Below are 23,039 nucleotides of genomic sequence, written 5' to 3' on the forward strand. Positions count from 1 at the left end.
CTCTATGGTGTGTTCCTTAAAATAATGTGAGGAAAGCCATTACATTTAGTCTGATCACTGTGCGACCTAAATAACTCACGTGACTATATTCTATGAATGCCAATGTTAGATTACAATTAGGTGAAAGTGAATTAACTAATTTTGCAAATGCTTTTATGGGAACTAATCAACATGCTTTCTTTTCTTTCTTTGCAACACAGGCGTGATTTATAAGATGTTTTCCCTGTCAACTTTGAAACGTAAACACTAATAAAACCGAAAGAGGTGTGGAAAACCTGACAGGAATGTTTTCTTGGAGTCATATTTACAGTCTGAGAGACGTAGCGCCTTCCAGCTTCGACACAGGCCGAGCCTACTGAAATAGCCGAGGTAACCAAATCTTCCCATCTCTCGGCCTTCTGTAAGCTTAACAGCATGGGTAATGTTGGGGGAAAGTGATATGAAACGCTGTAGTCCCGAACTCGTAATCACTGAAATAATAAGTTACTATCTCTACTCAAGGCAAACGACTATACAATCAAGTGCAAGTCGCATAACCCCAGAAACGCGCAATTGTGCCAAGGGCTAACCCCCCCACCCCCACATTTATTTGTTCAATCAGAAGGTCAGTCGTGACATTTTGAAAAGCTAATGCGGTGAACATCTAAATGGCTAACTACCATATGTCAAGTAACTGAACAGAGTTCAAAAACACGCTATATGTTGTGCGCAAAACGACGCGTAAACGTTTGTTTTCATCAGAATGTTGACGCGGATGGGTTATGTGGGGCCCTGCAAGTCCTCCTGCTGGACAACTTGAGAACTACAAGGTCACAGCACGCAGTAGCACCCTAACTACCTCAAGCTCACTGGCTCCTTAGCCATTTTAAGCACCAAGGCCTTAAACGTATTGTGAGGATTTTAATTGGGCCAGTCATCATAAAAAGTTCAGCATTTGACATATTTAGAAGTGTGACGTCTAAGATTGGCTTTTCTCAGCTTAAAGGAGAAGTCCACTTTTTTAAACATTAAGGCCATTTTTTGAGTAGTCTGCAATGTTTTAGAGTCCCCCTCACCGTTTATTTCATGTTTGCTGCAGTCTCTGTTATTTGGCTGATTTGGATTTGATCTCAACCAGCTTTAGAATGGCCGTCTATGGGCACCTGCAATTCTGTTCTTAAAATCACCTTTAACATTTGTTTTCAAGAATATGCAACTCACCAAGTGTTCAGCAGTATTCACTGGTGTTCCTTAACAATTTTTGAAGCGAAATACGGCATCTGTCGTGTTTTATGTGTGTTTTATTTAGCAATTTGTAAATTAAGTTTCACTTTCACTTTCACTTTCTTTAACAAAATGGCAAATAAAAAATGACAGAAGCCATATTTCGCCTTGAAACTTGTTAGGGACTGCTAGTGAACACCCCTAACCACTTTGTGAACTGTAGACTTTCAAAAACAAATGTTTAAGTTGATTTTAAGAACAGAGTTGCAGGTGCTCATAGACGGCCATTCTAAAGCTGGTTGAGATCAAATCCTAATCAGCCAAATAACAGAGACTGCAGCAAACATGAAATAAACGGTGAGGGGGACTCTAAAACATTGCAGACCACTCAGAAAATGGTCTTAATGTTAAAATAACTGGACTTCTCCTTGCAATTTGCAATTTCATTCCTATCGTTTTCTGAAAGTAATGATTTGTTATCTTGCTATGTATGAACTATTCATAAAAGTAAAATGCACCAAGGTGGTTCCTTTATTCACTGTACATTTATTACACATATAAATGTTAATCTCATATTAAGTTGGTTTGGGTGACTATGGTTAATGAAAACTTAAACTTGGTAACAACGTTAATTCACATCAGTAGCTTGCTTTAAGTAAAAGAAGAATCCTGCTTTCTGTCACCATCTTTATTTAGCCTATGGAGTAAATGATTCAATTGTTTTGCTAAGTATGTTAATTTTAACTGAGTGTGCGTTTTGTGACATGAATATAGAGCTTCAGTCCTGTCCCTGTGCAGGTCCTCTGGGCCACTGCATGGTGTGGCTGTGGCCCAATCCAATGTCCTCCAAGTCCCCTTATGCTTGTTTTAGAAAGGGCTAGTCTCCTCCTGCCACCATATATGTTTCAAGACAGCTGCTGACAGCTCATCTGAACTCGAGAAGATGTAGCGGCTGACTTATGGTGATTTTTTTTGCTAGCTGCTTGGTGGCAAGATTGGCTTTTCTCAGCTTAAGGGCTGTACTAGGGAGGAGTGTCATAGCAGATGCACTCGAGGCTGTTTTATGGTGATCTTGGGACCTTAAGTCTGTACATTCTCTTGAACTATAATGTACCCAACGTATCCAATGTTTAACACAACATGTCAGTAAAGGTACTTTACTTTACTTTATTTTTATTATGTTTATTCCTGTGTTTATTTTTGTCTTGAAATGTCCATTTGGGCTTTTGTGTATTTGTGTATTTATGTAAGCTACTGGATACCTGAATTTCCCCCTGGGGATCAATAAAGTTACTCTACTCTACTCTACTCTACTAAACATGTATGTACTACACTCCAGACATCAAACACTGGTTTAACACGTGATTTTAAGTTGATTACAGAAAATCACTGTACACAATATTGTGATTTCATTTAAATTAACCAAGAAGAAACACAAATTGTCTATTGAAGTTCCAGCGCTTATGAAAGGTAAAACATTGTGTGCTGGCTATTTACTAACAAGCACTGCAAACCAGCATGTCTCAGAACCAATCCCAAGAATAACCAAAATAAAGTACCTTTACTGACATGTTGTGTTAAACATTGGATACGTTGGGTACATTATAGTTCAAGAGAATGTACAGACTTAAGGTCCCAAGATCACCATAAAACAGCCTCGAGTGCATCTGCTATGACACTCCTCCCTAGTACAGCCCTTAAGCTGAGAAAAGCCAATCTTGCCACCAAGCAGCTAGCAAAAAAAATCACCATAAGTCAGCCGCTACATCTTCTCGAGTTCAGATGAGCTGTCAGCAGCTGTCTTGAAACATATATGGTGGCAGGAGGAGACTAGCCCTTTCTAAAACAAGCATAAGGGGACTTGGAGGACATTGGATTGGGCCACAGCCACACCATGCAGTGGCCCAGAGGACCTGCACAGGGACAGGACTGAGGCTCTATATTCATGTCACAAAACGCACACTCAGTTAAAATTAACATACTTAGCAAAACCATTGAATCATTTACTCCATAGGCTAAATAAAGATGGTGACAGAAAGCAGGATTCTTCTTTTACTTAAAGCAAGCTATTGATGTGAATTAACGTTGTTACCAAGTTTAAGTTTTCATTAACCATAGTCACCCAAACCAACTTAATATGAGATTAACATTTATATGTGTAATAAATGTACTGTGAATAAATAAAGGAACCACCTTGGTGCATTTTACTTTTATGAATAGTTCATACATAGCAAGATAACAAATCATTACTTTCAGAAAACGATAGGAATGAAATTGCAAATGTTGGAAACCATGTCATCTTTCGTCATGGACATTCACTTTAAAATCACAATGGTTGACATGTCCTTGATTGCATGGCCATTAATTCTGATACACCGTAACTGGAAAGAGAATAGAAATATTTTATTTGTGGTGATTGCAATGGTTGCAAACATGTAATTTTATTAAGTGGTCCAATTTTTAACAAGTGTGTGTAGTTTTCCACATCACCTTAGAGACTGTAGGCCTTATTTATAAAGAAATGTGATACTTTTCTGACTGAGAGAAATAATACTTATGATACTGATCAAACTATGAGTAGGTCCAGCTTTCAGACATTTCCAGATGGTGAGGTAAGGAATATAGAGTTTAAATGTGTACTTGCATAAGCCATTCCATCAGTAACTATATTGGTTGTGAGGGATTTGATTCCTTGGCCGGACATTAAAGGTACACTGGGTAAGATTTTTAGTTGCTTAAATATTTCCGGAATCCATGCTACCCATTCACTAATATTACCTTTTTCATGAATACTTACCATCAAATTCAAAATATTCATTATGACTGGAAAAATTGCACTTTTCATACATGAAAAGGTGGATCTTCTCCATGGTCTGCCATCTTGAATTTCCAGAAATAGCCATTTTTAGCTGCAAAAATGACTGTACTTGGGCCATACTAGAAAATATTACTTTATTACTTAGTAAACTTTCATGCAAAGATCAAATTTGGCAATAGGCAACCCAGTTTCAATGATCAGCATAGTTGCAGTACCTTTTTTGACAATTTCCTGCACAGTGTTAAAGAACTGTCAATTTCAATATGCTGTTGTATTGCTCACGCTACCCTTGACTTGCCAGTACCCTGTGATGCTGCATTTTTCGGCTTAGCCCTTTCCAAGATCTGAGCTATTCTGATGGGGGCAGACTTTGTTTACATTAAAAACCCTCTTAGCATAGGCCTAATCCAAATATTATCCCAAAAGGTATCGCTCTTTGCTAATTGGCTACTGATGTTGCATAACGTTTTGGATTTGCATGATACTCTGCCCCCATTACAATGACCAGGATCTCGGAAAAGGCTGAAAAAAATATTCCCAGGTACTGACAGTCCAGGGTAGTTTAGTTTATTTAGTTTAGTTCAACAGGGACAATGCACAATACACATTGATTACAGAAGTAAAAAGATGGCTTGTGCCAGATTATAGCTATATAGCTAATTTCCATCTGCAGTCCCTGGACAGGTAAAACAAATATTAAAATACAATATATTAAATATATATTATATATTATATATATATTAAATATTAAAATAAGTAGTGTGAGCATTACAACTGCATGTCAAAATTGTCAGAAGTTATCCTTTCAGGGTACAAAATGCCATTAACACCTTTTGCACAGGCCACGTTATAACCTGCCACAAAAACTGTAATTACCTAGTCTTAATCTTTTACTTAAGGCTATCTGTAACGTCATAGCAATGTTGTTATGATGTAGCTAAGTCTTTTCAGCAAGGAGTGAATGGACACATTTTTACGTGCAGTACAAAATCACAATGTGGAGTCACACATGTTGTGTCGTGTTTTGATCCCTTTATTCATTTGCAAATCAAGGGCCACTAGACAAGTAACAGCAAGCTGCAAGGTAAACATATTTTAGTGGAGGGATGATTTGTTCAAAAGAAACCAATATAATCTTTAGAAATCGTTAGGGATACCATGAAAGTAGGAGTGCAATGGTTTTACTCTGCTAAACTGGTCTGTTCTCATGTTCTCAATGTCTGTTCTGTTGGGTGTGTGTGTGAGTGTGTGAGTGAGAGAGAGAGAGAGAGAGAGAGAGAGAGAGAGAGAGAGAGAGAGAGAGAGAGAGAGAGAGAGAGAGAGAGAGAGATCACAAAATATACAAATGCCTCAAAGCACTTTCATAGTCATTTTCTTTGTAGCACAATTAAAATACAAACATTTCTCAATTATATTTCAGATAGACAGATAGCACTTGAACAAGAGTTTGGAGTGGCTTATTTCCTTGTCATTGACCTTGCTAGAAAGCCAAGCAACAGAAAAACAAGCGAGCAGACACAAACATCGGTTGATCCAGATAAAATAGCGACTCCACTCAAAGCTTTTACGGACATGGCAACTTCGAGAATACATTTCTGCACGAATCCTTGAGTGAACCGTGGTGTAAAAAAATAAAATCTAAGCCCTTTGTGTTGTATTCCTTTTTCAAATAATGTGGAATATTACAATTGACATAACACTGCACCACAGATATCTCCCAGAGTACTCAAAGCACATTTCTTAGATAACTCGATATACTGTATTATCCTCCTTCATTTGCATTGATTACAGAGCCGCCGATCGGAAAACCGCCCCATGACCATCTTTCTTAAGGATCAGAAAGCTGGGCAACATGCACACACTATGGACATGCACTGTGGTTAACTCTGTCGTACTCATTAATTGGCGATACAATATCACAATGGTAAAAAAACAAAAAACAGAATACTTGCCCTTTTCCTTATCAAACTGACACGATACCCTAAATTAAAACATGTGCTTCAAATAGCACTCAACCATCAGAATAACTAAAAAAAATTCCAAAACTGTGAAAAGGGTGGGCTGAGGATATACATTAAAAAAAACGACAACAAAAGAGGTGGTTTCCGCCTAAAACGTATCAGATCACAAGCCTCAACAAGCCTCGTTATTAGACGGGCCTGATTGGCAGGTGGGTGGGTGCAGATCTCCCCACAGCTATGCATGCGGTGCCTGTTACAGTATCACGACTTCATTGCAGCCGTGTCTGGAAGGCCCAATCGAACAGGATAGAACAAGGCGATGCTTGTATGAGGGGGTTTGGCTCTGCATTCCACTTACTGAGGGCTTTTGCTGTCCTAAGGCTCTTGGTCTTTCAGCTGTTGCTGTGGCTCAGAGGGACAAGTTCACATCCGCCCCGTGGCTACAGCAGAGGGGATGGAACCGCACACATCTTCCCTATACTATACAGTGCAGAGACCAGATAGAAACGCTTCCATTCACTTAACCAATATTATTTAAAGACCATAGCCAATGTTCTATACCACAAAATAAAAGCCTCAAGGCAGAAATAGTGATTAAGTGGTGTGCTATTAGATAGCAGACCATGTCCTAATTGTCCTTGCTACAAGGGCCCTACAGTGAAAAGTTCCAATGTGATACATCAGATGGGATTGTGTGATACAGAAAATATTTTTTACTCTTTTGTTAATGCCACCATATTTCATACACATCATATTCTCTTTTTTTTCTCAATATAAGGCGATCCCAATCACAACAGTACCGGTCATCTAGCCGTCCTCTATAAAAAATACCACCAGACCATGATGCATCCCTCTTCTTCACCAAATTCTCGCTATCTTTTACGAAAAAATAGACATTAATTTTCACTTGAAGACAATAATTGCCTAATTTAAAACACAACATTACGCCTGAAACACAAGTCTTCCCCCACTGAAATCTGTGCAATTAAATATCCCTTTTTTTCAAATGAGAATATAGGCCTATGAAGAACTTTTTTTCTCTTTTTTTACAATTTCTGAGTAAAAGGCCATTGATGAAATGCAAGGAACATTATGTGTGATACACTCAAATAAGTTTTTCTTTTTTTAACCATAAAATGAAGGTAACAATTACAAACGGTCTACAGGAAACCTAAGAATTGCTAAACTTGGGGTTTGTTTGCAGGTGCAAAAATACAAGAGAACACATATAGGAGACAAGACAAAAGGATTTGGCACATCCATTTGAGTGCAGGGAGGGAGGGCTACTCACAACTCAACAGAAAGGAATGGGGATTAGTGTGCCTCTTCAATATAGAAAAAATAAATAACAATGTGACTAATATTGTAAGAGATTTTTTTTTAAAAAGAAGAAAAAAAAAACACCACTCCCCTGCATCTTTTCCCCCTCTCCATCATGATTTGAAATGGGCAACACGTGTAAAAGTGACTGACAAGCACAAATAAGGAGACAAAAATGAATAAAAAAGCTTAAAATTACCTACATGTTTAACTAACACACACACACACACACACACACACCACACACACACACACACACACACACACACACACACACACACAGTCAAATATATTCATCTGAGATTGCACACGGACAAGTACATGCGAGTTTGTACTTCAGCATGTGTTTAGTACAAAGTATTCTTTTATAGATGTATGATTTGTAGTGGATTAAGAGCGATTGTTTATTCTACTGATTAACACAGTGGTCTGTCCTGCCCTGGAGTGCATTCTGTAGGCGAGTAGGGGGGGCCTTGTAAGGTCCCCCCCCCTGTTCACCTCTCATACAAAACATGCCATTGTCATACGCTCAGGAGACCTCCTGAAGGCACTTCCATTTGGCCCGTACATTTCCGCTCACTCCATTCTTCATATTCTCAACGCCTATTAATATAATATTCAAGTTTTTTCCGCACCACCTAAAAGGTGTTTCCTTTATTTACTAGGTATTCACCACCCGTCACATATTACCATTTTTCCTTTTGCAACACTCTGGCGTGTGCCAGTCAGCCAAGTGATGTGTGTCTTAAGAGAAATAAGCCACTCGCATGCAGCTCAGTATAATGGTTGGGTTGAACTCCACTGACTACTGGGTTAAGCAAAAGACTTGGACTAAGGGTAAACAAAGAGGAATAGTTACACGTACAAGCAACAAAATAAAAACATTAAATAATTCACTGACTCGACTCTTTCTTTCTTCTCTGTAAACGTGTGTCTTCAATGCAGCATTACCAAACATCAGATGTCCGTTGGGAAGACCAAAAAATGAACACATAACATAAAACTTCAGTGCTATAACCCCCCCTTCACTCACACACACACAAATGCACACACACAAATACACACACACACACACACACAAACACACGCACACACACACACAAACACACGCACACACGCACACACGCACACACACACAAACACACGCACACACACACACAAACACACGCACACACACATGCACACACACAAACACACACACAAACACACGCACATAAACTTCTGGGATTGCTACGATCAACATAAAGTAAGAAAAATAAAACACTATAAATGTAGTGTTGGTTTTAGTGTACCTTTTTTTAAAGAATGTATATATTTTTTAAGAGTCTGTGCACATATGTGGATTTGAGACAGTGTTTGTGTAGTGTGTAGTGTGTAGTGTGTGTGTGTGTGTGCGTGCGTGCGCGTGTGACCACAGATGAAAGGCAGGGAGCCTCCAGGGCCTTCTCAGAGCTCTACGTGGGGCCCAGAGGAGTCCACAGAACTTTGCTCTGTTCCTGATCAACTATAGTTGTGATCTGAGTGCAAATGTAGGGCAGAGTGCCTCCTTGGACAATACCTGCAGAGGAGACAGAGAGGGAGGGAGAGAGGGAGAGCGAGAGGGGGAGGGGGAGAGAGAGAGCGAGAGAGTGAGAGAGACAGAGTTTGAAATATTATATGGATTCCATATCGTGGTAAAACTGCCGTGTGAAGTGTGTGAATTAAACAGAAAAAAACAACAACTCCAACCTGTAAAGAATTTGCTATACTCCTGCTCAACCTTCTGTGCGACTTCAAACTGCTCCTTGGAATGTTTTTGAGAGACTTTATCCCGCAGATACACTGGATCCTTTTGTTCCCTTCAAAAGAACAAATCAATTACAGATTGATATACAAACAAACACAAACCTTATCGTATATACAGTCTAAATACATACAGTATATACAGGTCCTTCTGTATATACCAGACTGGGAGTCTTTAAAAGCCTCAGGAATCGTTTGCCTGTATTTAGAGTTAATTTGTTGATTCAGATGATTAGGCTAATAGCTCGTCTAGAGAACCTTTTCCTGATATGCTAATTTTTTTAGATAGGAATTTTGGGTTTTCATGAGCTGTATGGCAAAATCATCAGTATTAAAACAATAAAAGACCTGAAAAATTTGAGTTGGTGTGCAATGAATGTTAAATATATGAAAGTTCAATTTTTATGATTGCATTATGGAAAAGAATGAACTTCCTCACAATATGCTAATTTTTTTAGAGGGACCTGTATATTTTACCAACTACCAAATTAGTGTCCTGCTGGGAGAAATCAATATCAACATGGATTGGTCCTTTTTTTAAAAGCCTGATCTGAACAACTGTTTAGATAATAGTACAAGAGAACGGGAAGCAGGGATGTGTGAACGGACAAGCATCAATAGGCAAGTGACCACATACAAGTAATAATTATCATAATAACAAGTATAGTAATAATAATAATAATAATAATAATAATAATAATAATAATAATACACAAGTTGGAAAAATGGAGCTCTCTCTCCAGCTGTTTGGGATTACATAAGTGTGTGGGCTGCAAAGAGAAGTGGAATCTGTGGGCGGGAGAGAGAGAGAGAGGGGGGGGGGTGTTGTGACAGAAAAGAAGAGAGCAAAAGAAAGAGAGAAAGGGGCAGAATAGGGAGAGCGAGTGAGTGAGTGAGTGAGTGAGTGTGTGTGTACGTGCGCACGCGTACATTAAAAGAAGAAAGAGGAAGAGACTGAGATTTAAAATAGCCCATCAAAAGGAGACCTAGTGCACCCATTTATGCCAGCAGCCAGTAAGACAAAAAAAAGACACCACTGCAGGCCCTGCCTTGTCCTCACCACATTAACCCTTTGAGGAGTACCATCACAAATATGTGATTAGAATTTTGCCCAAATTTTGAGTTCTCATTATGATGTCATAATGTCTTTGTGAGATTTTTAACACAGACGTCTATGGGAGCTGTAGAGTGTTCCAGTAAAATTCTAGAAGAACCTCTAGAAATTCCTTACTCCTCAAAGGGCTAATGACTTCCCACTACGCATACAGTACGCAGTTCGAGTCACAACACGGCTTCAGAGTAAAGATGGCCGCCACAGGTGTGTAGTATTGCTTCTGATACATTTCATGTTTTACATCTTGTATCAGAGATGGTATGGTATTCACATTGTACCTTATTGACGCATTAAGATACTGTTCAAAATAAACGGTGGGGGAATGGCCGCCGCTGTTCAGCTGAGCTGAGCTGAGCTGAGCTGAGCGAGCATCCTATAGCCCAGGGGACTGGTGGCATTTGGCTGGTGCTGACCTGACACGCCATATGCCCTGCTGTTGAACAGTTTGTGCCCCACTTTCTCCCCAACCAGCACCAGAGCAGAGCAGCCAGAGGCAGGTAGGGGCAGGGGGAGGTTGCCTTTTGCTCTTGTGCACACAGCCCTCACTTGCATCATCCACGGTGCAATCCACAGCCACATGAGAGGCTCTACTGCGGGAGAGATTGTTTTTTGTTTCTTTTTCTTTTTCTTTTTTGGTTTGCTGTGATAGTGTGGCTGACAGTGAGTGGTGTTGTGACTGAGGAGAGACTATAGGGAGAGATTTCCAAGCCAGAGAGGCTGCATTTACATAAACCCAGGCAAATCCTGAAGGTTGGGGCTGGGGGTGGTGGGGGGCTTGGTTGAGGAAACGCTGCCAGTCCTTGCAGCCAAGGTGACTGAAGAGGAAAATGAACGTTTCCAATTTGCTCACCAAACTGTGAGGGGGAGGATCTGCCGCACTACGGTTCACTGAAGATAGTGGAAGCCAAGTGGATAATCAGAATCCACATGCACATGTATTTTTATATACGCATGTACTTCCAAGACCCACTTTCTGACATACAGTAGTGAGAGCATGACCAGAATATGCGTCTACAGTGCATGCATACATATAAAATATGTACTTCTAGGATCTACTTCCATTGCTCATGGGATCATATCAATAGGAAATGAATAATAAAATACTGTAATAATTGCCCTGTTCTGGGGTCTGTTATGCACCGTGTGTGGCGCTGTCCAGATGTTGTGTCTTTTCTAACTAAACTGTGGACATAAAATCTACTCTGACTGATCCTGTCCTGCACCTCTTACTTGATGAATCAAGGTTTCCCATCACAGAGAAAACAAGAAAATGATGGTTAACAGAAATCGCAGCTGCCAAGAAATTGGTGGTCCAAAGATGGCTCCCACACCATGATCTTTCCAGTAAACACTATTTATACACACTGCTCGCAATACAACCGAATAGTGAAAGGCATTAGTTCACTGCTGCTTTCAATCAGCAATCCACAGATGGAAAGCTACAGTAGCTCTACATGTAGTATGTGCACAGTTAATCACAGGGGGAGTAATCAACCAGTGCTCTCCCCCATCCTCCTCCATGACTGAGGTACCCTGAGCATGGTACCGTTCCACCGCACTGCTCCCCATGGGGCGCCACTGAGGGCTGCCCCCTTGCACGGGTGAGGCATAAATGCAATTTCGTTGTGTGCAGTGTTCACTTGTGTGCTGTGGAGTGCTGTGTCACAATGACAATGGGAGTTGGAGTTTCCCAATGGGCTTTCACTTTCACTAGAAGGCCTGCACCTTCTTCCCTCTCTCCTTCTCACAGCATTGTTGCTTTAAGGCACAGAAGAGCATCCTATTCTCACAACCACATCATAATGTACAGTACTGTATATTGTGTGTGCATGTGCTGTATGTAACTGTGTAGTTTTATTTGAAATGCTGACGGCTACCTTCACACCAAAAAACTAGAGGCACTCAGAGAGCATAGACCTCCGCCAAGTAAGCTGCTTGATAGAACATTTGACTGTGTTACACCCAAAGTCTTTCTGTCTTCTTTTTGTGGAGTTCCCGCAATTCAATTTCTGGTCACTAGGGGCGTCTAGATTTATAGGCCAGCAATGGTGAAGAATGAGTGTGTTTACATGCAGTTCAGTATGCGGAATATGAGGCATATCCCGGTTATGATCATATTCGGGATAATGTGTTTATATGCGCACAGAACGTTATATCCCAGTCTACATTCTTGGCCGTTATAGAATTCTCTTCAAATGCGTGTAGCCTGGATACCAGCAACAGCGTTCCATGGGAAGCCCCTGTATTCGGGATAAGGTGTATACATGCGTCAGTATCCCGGCTTCTTTCGGAGAACTCCACCTAGCATATCCCGATTTCTCAGTATCCCGAATAAGGGCTTATTCGGGATACTGAAGTGTTTATATGCGCAAACGCAAATTCTGGATACTTAATATCCCGATCATATTCGGGATACTGAACTGCATGTATACGCACTCATTCTTTAAAACGGTCCTGGTTCCGGTTCGTGCTCCGGATCACAATCAGAATTCAATCACTTGTTCCTTGGGTCATTACTAACAACTCTACAAAGTTTCAGCCAAATTCGTTAGCACAAATTTGACTTATCCTGCTGACAGACAAACAGACAAACAGACAGACAGACAAACCAACGCGACCGAAAACATTACCTCCTTGGCGGAGGTAACAAGCAAACAAACACACAGGTCCTCATCACCTCTTAAACTCCAGGAAACAAAAGCTAAACTTCCTTTACATGGGGACCAACTGAGATGTTTCCGCAGCACAGCCACAATGGTAGTCTTATATAATCCATTAATACAGTGATAAGGGGGGAGATGATAACACACTCTTCGCAGTGTTTATCTGATAAGTCAGCTTTTTTCATATCCCTTTTAAAGTGTGTCAGCTTCTACTGCACACAGACATCATTTTAAAAATTGAAAGAGGACGTCGCTTGCTCTCGAGCGTCTGCGTAACTTACAGTCCAGAACTTGGTCTAGTCTAGGAGAAATAGCCCAACCTTAAGTTCTAATTTGAAGTTCTTTCTACAGCTAGGTCGGCAAGTGAAAGAGCGGTACCCGAACAGTACCTAATCAGCCTGAAAACCACTAAACTGAACGGTTGGTGTCCCAGTCAATGTCTCAATGAGAATGAATCCCTATCTGGCACCCTTAACATAAAACTTGATGTACTGGACAATTTTAAACTTAAATGCTACTTAAGTTGTTGGTAAAAAAATAGTGGTTACAGCATAATTGTCCAGTGTAGATGTTTAAATGGAGAGAGGAAGAAACTTGAGTGAAGTGAGGACAAAATGTCTTTGATCCATTAGTAAAGTTAGTTTCTGGAGCCATTAAAAAAAAAATGAGAGTCAGGGGGGAGAAGAGGGGGAGAGACAGGGATTAAGACAGATTTACAGCCAAAGTTTTGAGAGGAGAGAGTTATGAGACAGGCCACTTACTTTATCTGCTTTGCATTTTTGTAGCGAATGAAAATGACGATTGGATATATGTGAACGTTGTGAAGCCGCTCGATGGCGTGAGGTGCAATGTCAAGCAAACAGTGAGAGTCCTAGGAAAGAGAAATGACAAGACAAGCTCATGAGTGATGATCCCCAACTATCATTACTGTACAGAGAAACAACACGAACAAAAGTTTGAAAGGCACCTTGGTGCTACATAGAATCACACAAATCATAAGGAACAAAGCCATTATAACACCTTTGCTAGTTTTGACTGTATGTTACAAAGTATTTTTTATTGACTAACACACACGTAAAATTGGGACAGCTGAGCAAAGCTTGGTGTGAAGCATTTGGGTGAAATGGCAGGATGGACGCGATATAGACCGATCCCAACTGTTACCTTCTCTGTCATTTCCTTAATGGAGGCCACGGTGGTCACATCAAAGTGGCCGCTACGCCTCTTGTAGTCGATGAACAGGCAGTCTTTGACACCGCGCTCAATCGCTTGCTGAGACGCCTTCATAACCTCTGCAGGTGTAGAGAAAATAAATTAAAGATGACATAAAGTAAAACAAATCATATTGCATAGTACATTTTTATGGGCTGCATAGCACAGTGCAGCGCAAGGACCTCCTATGCCAAACAGCGCTACGCGGAAATGAAAAAGGATTTCAAGCAACAAGGATGGTGAGGGGAAAGTGGATTATGTTGATGCACTGTGTTCAGTTCATTCCTTACAACACAATCAGCACAACAAGCTTAAGAGCCAACTGATATATGAAAACAAATGAAACACAGATTTCACATGGACATTATTGTGATGGAAGAGAAAGATAATAGGGCATAATACAAGTTCACACACTTTTTACTTTTAACAATTTAACTACAACAAGGGGTGAAATATAATTAGATGTTCCACTGACCACCAGGGCCCAAATTAAAAACTGCATGCTAGGAAGTGCACTGGGAGAAATGTTTGCCTACGGCTTCTATGGACTACATGAGGTCATCCTGCAGTGTGTGTGTGTGCTATTCCAGTGCATTGTGTGTGTGTGTGTGTGTGTGTGTGTGTGTGTGTGTGTGTGTGTGTGTGTGTGTGTGTGTGTGTGTGTGTGTGTGTGTGTGTGTGTGTGTGTGTGTGTGTGTGTGTGTGTGTGCGCGCGCAAGGCTTCTCACCAAGCACGCATCTGCAGAATTTCCCCGGAGACTCTTTGACCAGCATGTCCTTGACTGGGTCCAGCAGCGGCCCCAGGATGAGAACGGGCCGGGGAGAGGCACACTCCACCTTCTGGACCCGCTGGTAGGCCAGGCTCACATAGTCTGCAAAAACACCAAACAGAAACACAAAAACAACACTGTCGTCACAACGTGCAAACTAGTATCGCGCCCCCCAACCCCACTTGGGCTGGGGAAGAATCGATTTATTTGGGGATGGGGAGTTTCAGCCTAGTATAGCACCTGAAATTGTGATGATGTATTTCTCACATATGTCATAAGTACACAAACAGGAAACACAAACAGACAAAAAACAGAAACTGTCGGCTATCAAAAGGATGCAGGCAATCCAGTCCAAACCCTTTGGGGTGGGAGGGAGTTGAATTGTTCTGGGTTTGGGGATGTTTGGTGGTGTGCAGGCATGGCTTAGAATAGTTCCAGAAATTGTGATGGAAGTCTTTTTCTGTCGTACGTCTAACTTTTTTGAAAACGAAACCAGGTCAAGGTCATTTTTGGCCTTAACCCAAATCTAATTTCCCAAAAAGGGTCTAGACAGTTTTACACTCAAAGGAGTACTCTGTGTTTGGTAGCACATCAACCGTTTGGGAGCAGCTAGAGACTAATACAGTACTGTGTCCACCTTATTCCCATGATGCCTTGATGCTCCCATGATACCTTGATGCCCCCATGATACCTTGATGCCCCCATGATACATTGATGCCCCCATGATACCTTGATGCCCCCATGATACATTGATGCCCCCATGACACTTTGCATGAAAAAAGTGAAAGCGAAAGTGAAAGTGAAAGCCCATTGGGAAACTCCAACTCCCATTGTCATTGTGACACAGCACTCCACAGCACACAAGTGAACACTGCACACTGCACACAACGAAATTGCATTTATGCCTCCCTCGTGCAAGGGGGCAGTCCTCAGTGGCACCCCATGGGGAGCAGTGCGGTGGGACGGTACCATGCTCAGGGTACCTCAGTCATGGAGGAGGATGGGGGAGAGCACTGGTTGATTACTCCCCCCACCAACCTGGCGGGTCGGGAGTCGAACCAGCAACCTTTGGGCCGCAAGTCTGACGCCCTAACCGCTCACCCATGACTGCCCAAAAAGGGCAGCAACTTCTGCTTAGTTATGTCATGACTACACCCCAGAGTCAGCTGCAAATATGTGGGAGCAAGGACCATCATACTTGAACAAGGGCCGTGTCACCATACCATTGCTTAACCTGGCTCGAGACAGATCTTGCTTTGCGAGTCCAAGGCATTTTTCTTGTCCAAAAAGTATTAAAAAAAGACTTTATTTCAACATTGCCATTTTATAAACACAAACTGCCCACGTGCCCAGTCTATGCTTGTTCAAACATTGTTGTTCGCCCATTCCAAGCACCTTAAAGGTGTTTTTCTACAATTCCAGAGCACTTCAGAACAAATGATTACACAAATGATCTATAATGCAATAGCAACTTGTGCAGCCTCCGTACATACAGTACACACCAAACCATACTCGGTCTAACGCAAGCATGCATGCACGCCTCCTCATCTCTTACCCTCCAGAAATGGGATGGAGTCAGTGCTGATGGCGTCCAGGGCCACTGGCTCCTTGCCATCTTTGGAGCTGCTGCGCTTGTGCTTCTGCTTTCGCCGGAAGAAGGAGCGCCTGGCCGCCGCCGACAGAGTTTTACTCGAGCCGTTCTCATCCTTCATGTCAGTCATACTGTGTCTGCGATAGAACTCCTGATCCATCCTGAACACACACAAACACACATGCACGCATGCAATAAGACAAATTAGCCATTAGACCAAATAGCCAAGTAAGTAAAGTACATCAAAGTACATCAACTAAAGTACATTGAACAACATTAAAGGACTGTACATCAACCCTATTCATATTTCCAAGATTATTTACAGTCCACGAAAACTCTTTACATTTGGTAATAGAAGAGTATAATTTGATAAATAATTTGATGTGTGCTGTTTGATGTCCCATCTCTCACCCTTAGCATTAATTAGGTCAATTGATTTGGCAACCATACCACAGTATATGTCGCCTTTAATGTTTTTACACCAGAGTTGTGTGTTAACTGTGATTGTGTGTGTGTTCCGCCACTCACATGTATTTACTGGGGATCTGACCCCGTTGCATGGTTTGTGCATTTTCGTCAAGTTGCCAGGCCATCCAAGTGCCAAAGTTGCCCTTTGGTAGTGTGTCATCCACGTAGAGGATGTCATCCTTTTTAAACGACAGGTCCAGCTCCGACTCCCCTGTCCGATCATAAAGTGCTCTGTGGAGAGAGAGAGAGAGAGAGAGAGAGAGAGAGAGAGAGAGAGAGAGAGAGATAGAAAAAGAGATGAAAAATGGCTTCAGGGGGTGAGCTGTGGGGCACAGTGCAAACACACCTGCACCATCTGTGGCCAGGTGCCCATGGCACCTCTGGGTCCAGTCTCAGAGTCACAGTGCCTCTCTCTCACAGTGCCTCACTAAAATGCCTGATACTTTTTTTATAAAGAAAAGAAAAGAGGGGACAAAACAGTTCAGTGAGTGGCAGAACAAAAGACAGAAGGAGGGAGGAATAGTGGAAGGAGGGAGAAGATAAAACAAATAAAATGAACTTTTTATTTAGAAGTGCCTAACAGAACACTCAAGGGCACTGTGCAAAGAGCAACAAGACAGTGAAAGCACAGAGAAGGCTAACGTACAATAAGAGAACGTTGAACAGTGTCACAGTGAATACGCTAAACTGGAAGAGATGGGTTTTGAGTCTGGATTTCAAAAGGGGTTGAGAGTCAATATTACAGATGTCTGGATGGAGTGAATTCCAAAAGTAGAGTGACTGAAAGCTCTACTCAACTATAGCACTGATATGGGCAGAGGGGACGATGAGAAGGATGGAGGAGAAGAATGGGTTGGCGCGAGAGGAAACGGCACCGTGGAGAAAGTTGGGACAGATTGGACAGCGGCAAGATTGTAGACGGCCATAGAATTGATTCTGTATCTCATAGCCAATGGAGCCAACGGACATGCCCAACCAGAGAATAAAACCGTTCCATGAGAAGCCAGAATGAAAGACAGAAGGAGGGAAGAAGGGATGAGGAGAGCGGAGCGGAGGGGAAGGGAGGGGAGGGGAGGAGGAGAATCTGATCCTTCATGCTTAAGGGTGCCGTCTGTGCTCCTGTCAGCCTGAACCGGAGAGGACTGAACTGGCGGTGGCACATTTGCGGGCGCTGACATCATGAGTCCCCCCCCCCCTCCTCCACCTCCCCCACACCCATACACACAAAGCCACTGCGACAGCTGACGAGAGGAATTTCACTTGCAAAAACAAACACGGGCTATTTTGGAGCTGCAAAAAAAAAGTTCCAACCTCGTTTGCATCGCCCCCCCGCCTCTTCCCCCCCCAGCTTCTGACACATTAAAAAGCAGAAGATACCTCCAGGCCTAACCGTACGAGAACAGCATGCTACAAAATAATACATAAGTGCTTCTAAATATAATACCCCAAATACAGCAGACACAAGACTACACTGACAGAGAGAGAGAGAGAGATATAATCTTAAATGTGGAATATGTGGGAAGAGATTCACAGAGTGTTAAGTACACACACGTACACGTACATGCACGCACGCAAATGTACACACACACACACCAATGTTCTATATGTAGATCTTCTGTCCTTTTCGCTCGCAGACTTTGCAGGATGCTTAGGGGAGGATTAGTCATATGCCGCATAACAAGCCTGCGTGGACCACGCGTCTCTCTATCTCTCTCTCGCTCGCTCTCTCCTCAAACTCTCTCTCCCTCTCTCTTGCTCTCACTCGCTCTCTCTCTCGCTCTCTCCTCAAACTCTCTCTCCCTCTCTCTCACCTGATATAGAATCCTTCTCCGGGAGTGTCTTTTAGTGCGTTGAACAGGTCCAGGCGCTGCTGGACTTTGAAGGTAACACTCTCGGCCGGCTTCAGCATCTCCAGGTAGGCCTCCTCGGCCGTCTTGTTCTTCATGGACACCGAACAGTACTGCAGAGGAGGAGGACACAAGACACACGGCATGACAACAACTCACTCACCAGCACTGTGGACCGCACAGGAAAAGACACACACGATAGTCAAAATAGAGCAATAGTCAAAGCGCCAGTCTGAACAGCATCTCCCACATGAGGCAAAGGTCTGTAGTTGGACCACCAGCAATAGTTTGGCCACCCCTGGATTAAAACCAAAAGGTAAAAAGCATGAATAAAAAGTAGGCTACATGTTTACAACCACCCCCTCCCCCTCATCTGGCTGCACAAGCAGCAGCATTACAACTAACATATCCCCCATGGCAAATAGTGTACTATATACATCGACACCCAGCAAGGCACACCAGCAGTGATCCAGGGTAAAATGGCTTCTTTGTGGAATTAAATGCAGCCTGATTGATTTCCACTTGAGGGAGATGCAATCTGTGAGGAGATGAAATGACATTTATGTTGGGACCCAGAGAGAGAGAGAGAGAGAGAGAGAGAGAGAGAGAGAGAGAGAGAGAGAGAGAGAGAGAGAGAGAGAGAGAGAGAGAGAGAGAGAGAGAGAGAGAAAGAGAGAGAGAGAGAGCGAGAGAGAGAGAGAGAGAGAGAGAGAGACGAGGTACAGTTCGTTCTGTCCAATTCTCTTTGGCAGAGCGCTTAGTGAAGGCCCTGCCAGGAATTGGATATCACAAGTTTTCCCTGCAACCCAAATAAATGGCTTGTATACAATGGGGAGAGAAAGAATAAAAGAAGGAGTAGAAAGAAAGCTAGAGCAAGAGAGGAGGGATCGATGAGGAACAATAGGCCAGGAAGACAAGGAGCTCTAGCATGAGGACAGAGGGGCCACAACAAAAGCCCAAGAGTAATCACTCAGTGTGTGTGTGTGTGTGTGTGTGTGTGTGTGTGTGTGTGTGTGTGTGTGTGTGTGTGTGTGTGTGTGTGTGTGTGTGTGTGTGTGTGTGTGTGTGTGTGTGTGTAGTACTGGCAGATGCATGTCAATGTGTGTCTGTGATGTATGTGTAGGCGTGAATGATGCATATGTATGTGCATGTGTAAACCTTGTCAACTTTCTTGAAATTTCTGTATGAACATGTATGTGTATCTGAGTACTGTAGGAATAGGAATGTCTGTATGTGTGTGAACCTCTAGAAAACCTGTAGGGTACAGTGGGTATAAAAAGTCTACGCACCCCTGTTCAAATGCCATGATGTAAACAAATTGACAGATAGATGACTAATTATTAACAACTTTTGCCACCTTTACTGTAAACTACAACTGTATGATGCAATTGAAATTCAAACTCAAAGTTGTTTTACTTTCTATTTCTCCCTTTAAAGCTTTAACATGGCTGCATTAATATACTCACCCTTAAACTAATACTTTGGCTTTTATTACAGCAGTCTCGGTCACTCACTGTCTTTTTGGAGTTTAATCTTGGCGTTAATTTGGCAAAAAGACATCCGAAATCTACCTAATGCATGTGGAAGAATGTGTTATGGTCTAATGAAACTGAAGTTAAGGAAAATACCAGTCAGTGTGGCATAAAACCTTCGACCTAAAGGTTGTGAAATGAATTGGGGGTTTTTTTACATCACAAGAACCTGAAATTTGAACAGGGGTGTGTGTAGACTTTAATATCCACTGTATGTGGTTGCATGGACAAGTATGTGTGTGAGTGAATGTGTCTATATACCTCTAGAAGCATGTCTCCAGCCATGAGCCCGTCTGGGCCGTGTGCTGCCGGACTGTCGTCCTCCAGCCCCTCCACAAAGACTCCCTTCAGGAGACCCCCGACGATCTGTACCCCGAGGTCCGCCTGCCCCCGCCACACCGTCACCACCCGCGGCTCCGGAATCTTTCTGGAAACATCCGACGACATCCTTGAGGGACGGAGAGAAATGATGCACTGATGTCAAGGGAAGGGAAGGGGCGAGGGATACACAATCATGTGGCTGTGTCTTTCGGCTGTAGCCAGAGACCAAAAATCAATCTGTTATTATGGAGTTACTGGATGGCGGGGGAATAAAGAAAAAAAAATCTGAGCAGTTCAATGAGAGACTATGGGCAAAGCTTGCAGGGAGACCTGATAGTTCATTGCAAACAAGTAAAGACTGCTTGGGGCACTGTTGGCGCAGCGCGCTAAGCCCCCCACATTTGGGCTTCCATTGCCCATGGGGACCCTGGTTCGAATCCGGCTGGGGTCATTTCCCGGCCCTGCCCCATCTCTATCTCCCAATCATTTCCTGTCTACTCTCACACCGTCCTATAATAATAAAGCCTAAAAGCCCCCCAAAAATACATAAAAAACAAGTAAAAACTGTGCAAGGTGATATGTGAGCATGGGCTGAAGCCTGGTGTAGTGAGCAGGGCTAGACTAACTTGCCAGGCAAACATATTTTTGGCCACTAGACGGGTTCATCCAGTTTACCATCAGCTGGGAGGAGATCAATATCATCTCTCTGGATCAGTAAGGTCGAGAGCACTTCTCTTCTTAACAATTCAAACTTCTAACTTAAACTTACGGGTATTGACCGTACTTTGACCGTCTTATTGTCTCAGTCACAGCTCTTCTTTTCGAGATTACTTTCTCAATACCTTTTCACTGATACTTTAATTCTGAACCTTGGGATTGGGTTCTTGTTTTGTATGTTAAACGAACAAATGCCTGAATTGCTTAAAATGTAAAATGAACAAAAACAAACTGTGGGCAACCGTGGCCAACTGCGTAGGGAGTTGGTCTTTGGATCAGAGGGCTGCAGGTTCAAAATGCCACCCTTTCCCCCTCCTTTACACCTCCCCTGGAGTGTTCTTGAGCTGGTCTCCTAATCGGTGATGGGCAACCTGCATTCAGAAGCTACAATCACTGGATTGAACATATTCCAAATTACCTGGTATTACCTGTCCAATTAAGCAATCGCATGGTTAAAGTGGACAGGTCATTTGGAATATGTGGCACTGGATTATAGCTTCTGAATCCCATTCGCCCCATCACTATTCCTAACCCTGCACGGCTCCACAGACTTCAGCCAATACCCTGTGCCTGAATGACTGGCATATTGAATAAAAAGCATCAGCTAAGTGTATTGTAATGTCATCTAAACTAAACTAAACTAATGTAAACTCACAGACCAACAAACAAAGCAAATGAACAGGGCACCTGATGAACAGGGGCGGTTCTAAGGGGTGGCAGGGGGTGGCATTTGCCCTCCCAGAAATATGATTTGCCACCCCAATTAAGAGCCCTGATTGTGACCAATAGCCTTAATGCTTGACATCATTTCAGACATAGAACTTTAGGTTGCAGGGTTTCACTTTAAGGGATTCACTGTATCACATAAGTGTGTGTGTCGATTATATAGTGTTTATATTTTTCCCTTAGTATAGGGGCATGCCCCCCGGAAATATACTTCGCCACCCCTTTGCCACCCCAAGAATAAATGTCTGGAACCGCCCCTGCTGATGAAGCTGTGGGGATATGGTGGCAGGGGTGTTGTGTTTGGACGAGGGGGGTTACTGTGGTCTCCCTATTATTCTATTACTGTTATTAGTACTAGCAGCAGCAGTAGCAGTAGCAGTGGCAGTACTACCTGACGTGGGTGTGGGGGCTGGTGGTGGGGGTGGTGTGTTTGGAGGAGGGCGTGAGCGTGCCCTCGTCCTGCTCGCTCAGGGTGTCGATGGTGGAGTGGTTGTCGGGGGTGGTGGCACCGCTGCCCTGGGGCACCACCACCGATGACGGCTGCGTGTTGATGGGCTCCAGACGAGAGCTGTGGACGGAGGCAAAATGGGAGAGGAAAAAGTAAACAAGCTTGCTAAACACCCGGGAACCATCAGGTGGCGATGGCTCCTATGGAGATTACTGTACAAATTGCCATTTTGAGACCCAGTAAATTGAAATGATGTGGAATATGTGAAGATTTACAGAGCACTGCGGTCTATTCCCTTGTGCTGTAGAACAATGCAGATAAACAACATAGATTATGTCATGATGGTATGGTACCACAACCTGCAGCACAGGTGTAAATCAGAGCCTTCAGGGTGATTCAATTACATATCGATTCCTGAACGAAATTGTAAATCAGGTAATTAGACAAAAATACTGCCATATCACCCAGTGCCCTAATTTGAACATCATCAAAAATCATTTCCTTCCTTTGTTCCAGCGATAAGAGGTTGCCAGAGGCGTGTGCTAC

At 42.7% G+C, this 23,039-nt stretch overlaps 1 protein-coding gene across 7 annotated transcripts in view; it reads right to left on the reverse strand.

Moving 5' to 3' along the window:
• Positions 1-8,568: 8,568 nt before the first annotated feature.
• dlg5a (discs, large homolog 5a (Drosophila)) overlaps positions 8,569-23,039 on the reverse strand; it is an 87,484-nt gene continuing 73,013 nt past the window's right edge. For all 7 annotated transcript variants that reach the window (XM_063191561.1, XM_063191560.1, XM_063191558.1 and 4 more), the window contains 10 exons: positions 22,437-22,613; positions 20,543-20,729; positions 18,714-18,862; positions 16,963-17,133; positions 16,399-16,595; positions 14,802-14,945; positions 14,026-14,153; positions 13,623-13,732; positions 9,031-9,140; positions 8,569-8,860 (listed from right to left, as the gene is read on the reverse strand). In XM_063191561.1, coding sequence (XP_063047631.1) covers positions 8,757-8,860; positions 9,031-9,140; positions 13,623-13,732; positions 14,026-14,153; positions 14,802-14,945; positions 16,399-16,595; positions 16,963-17,133; positions 18,714-18,862; positions 20,543-20,729; positions 22,437-22,613 — 1,477 coding nt within the window. In that variant the 3' untranslated portion in view covers positions 8,569-8,756. The remainder of the gene's footprint in view (positions 8,861-9,030; positions 9,141-13,622; positions 13,733-14,025; positions 14,154-14,801; positions 14,946-16,398; positions 16,596-16,962; positions 17,134-18,713; positions 18,863-20,542; positions 20,730-22,436; positions 22,614-23,039) is intronic.

This window comes from Engraulis encrasicolus, chromosome 24, assembly GCF_034702125.1.
Source record: "Engraulis encrasicolus isolate BLACKSEA-1 chromosome 24, IST_EnEncr_1.0, whole genome shotgun sequence".
In the NCBI taxonomy this organism is placed as follows: Eukaryota; Metazoa; Chordata; class Actinopteri; order Clupeiformes; family Engraulidae; genus Engraulis; species Engraulis encrasicolus.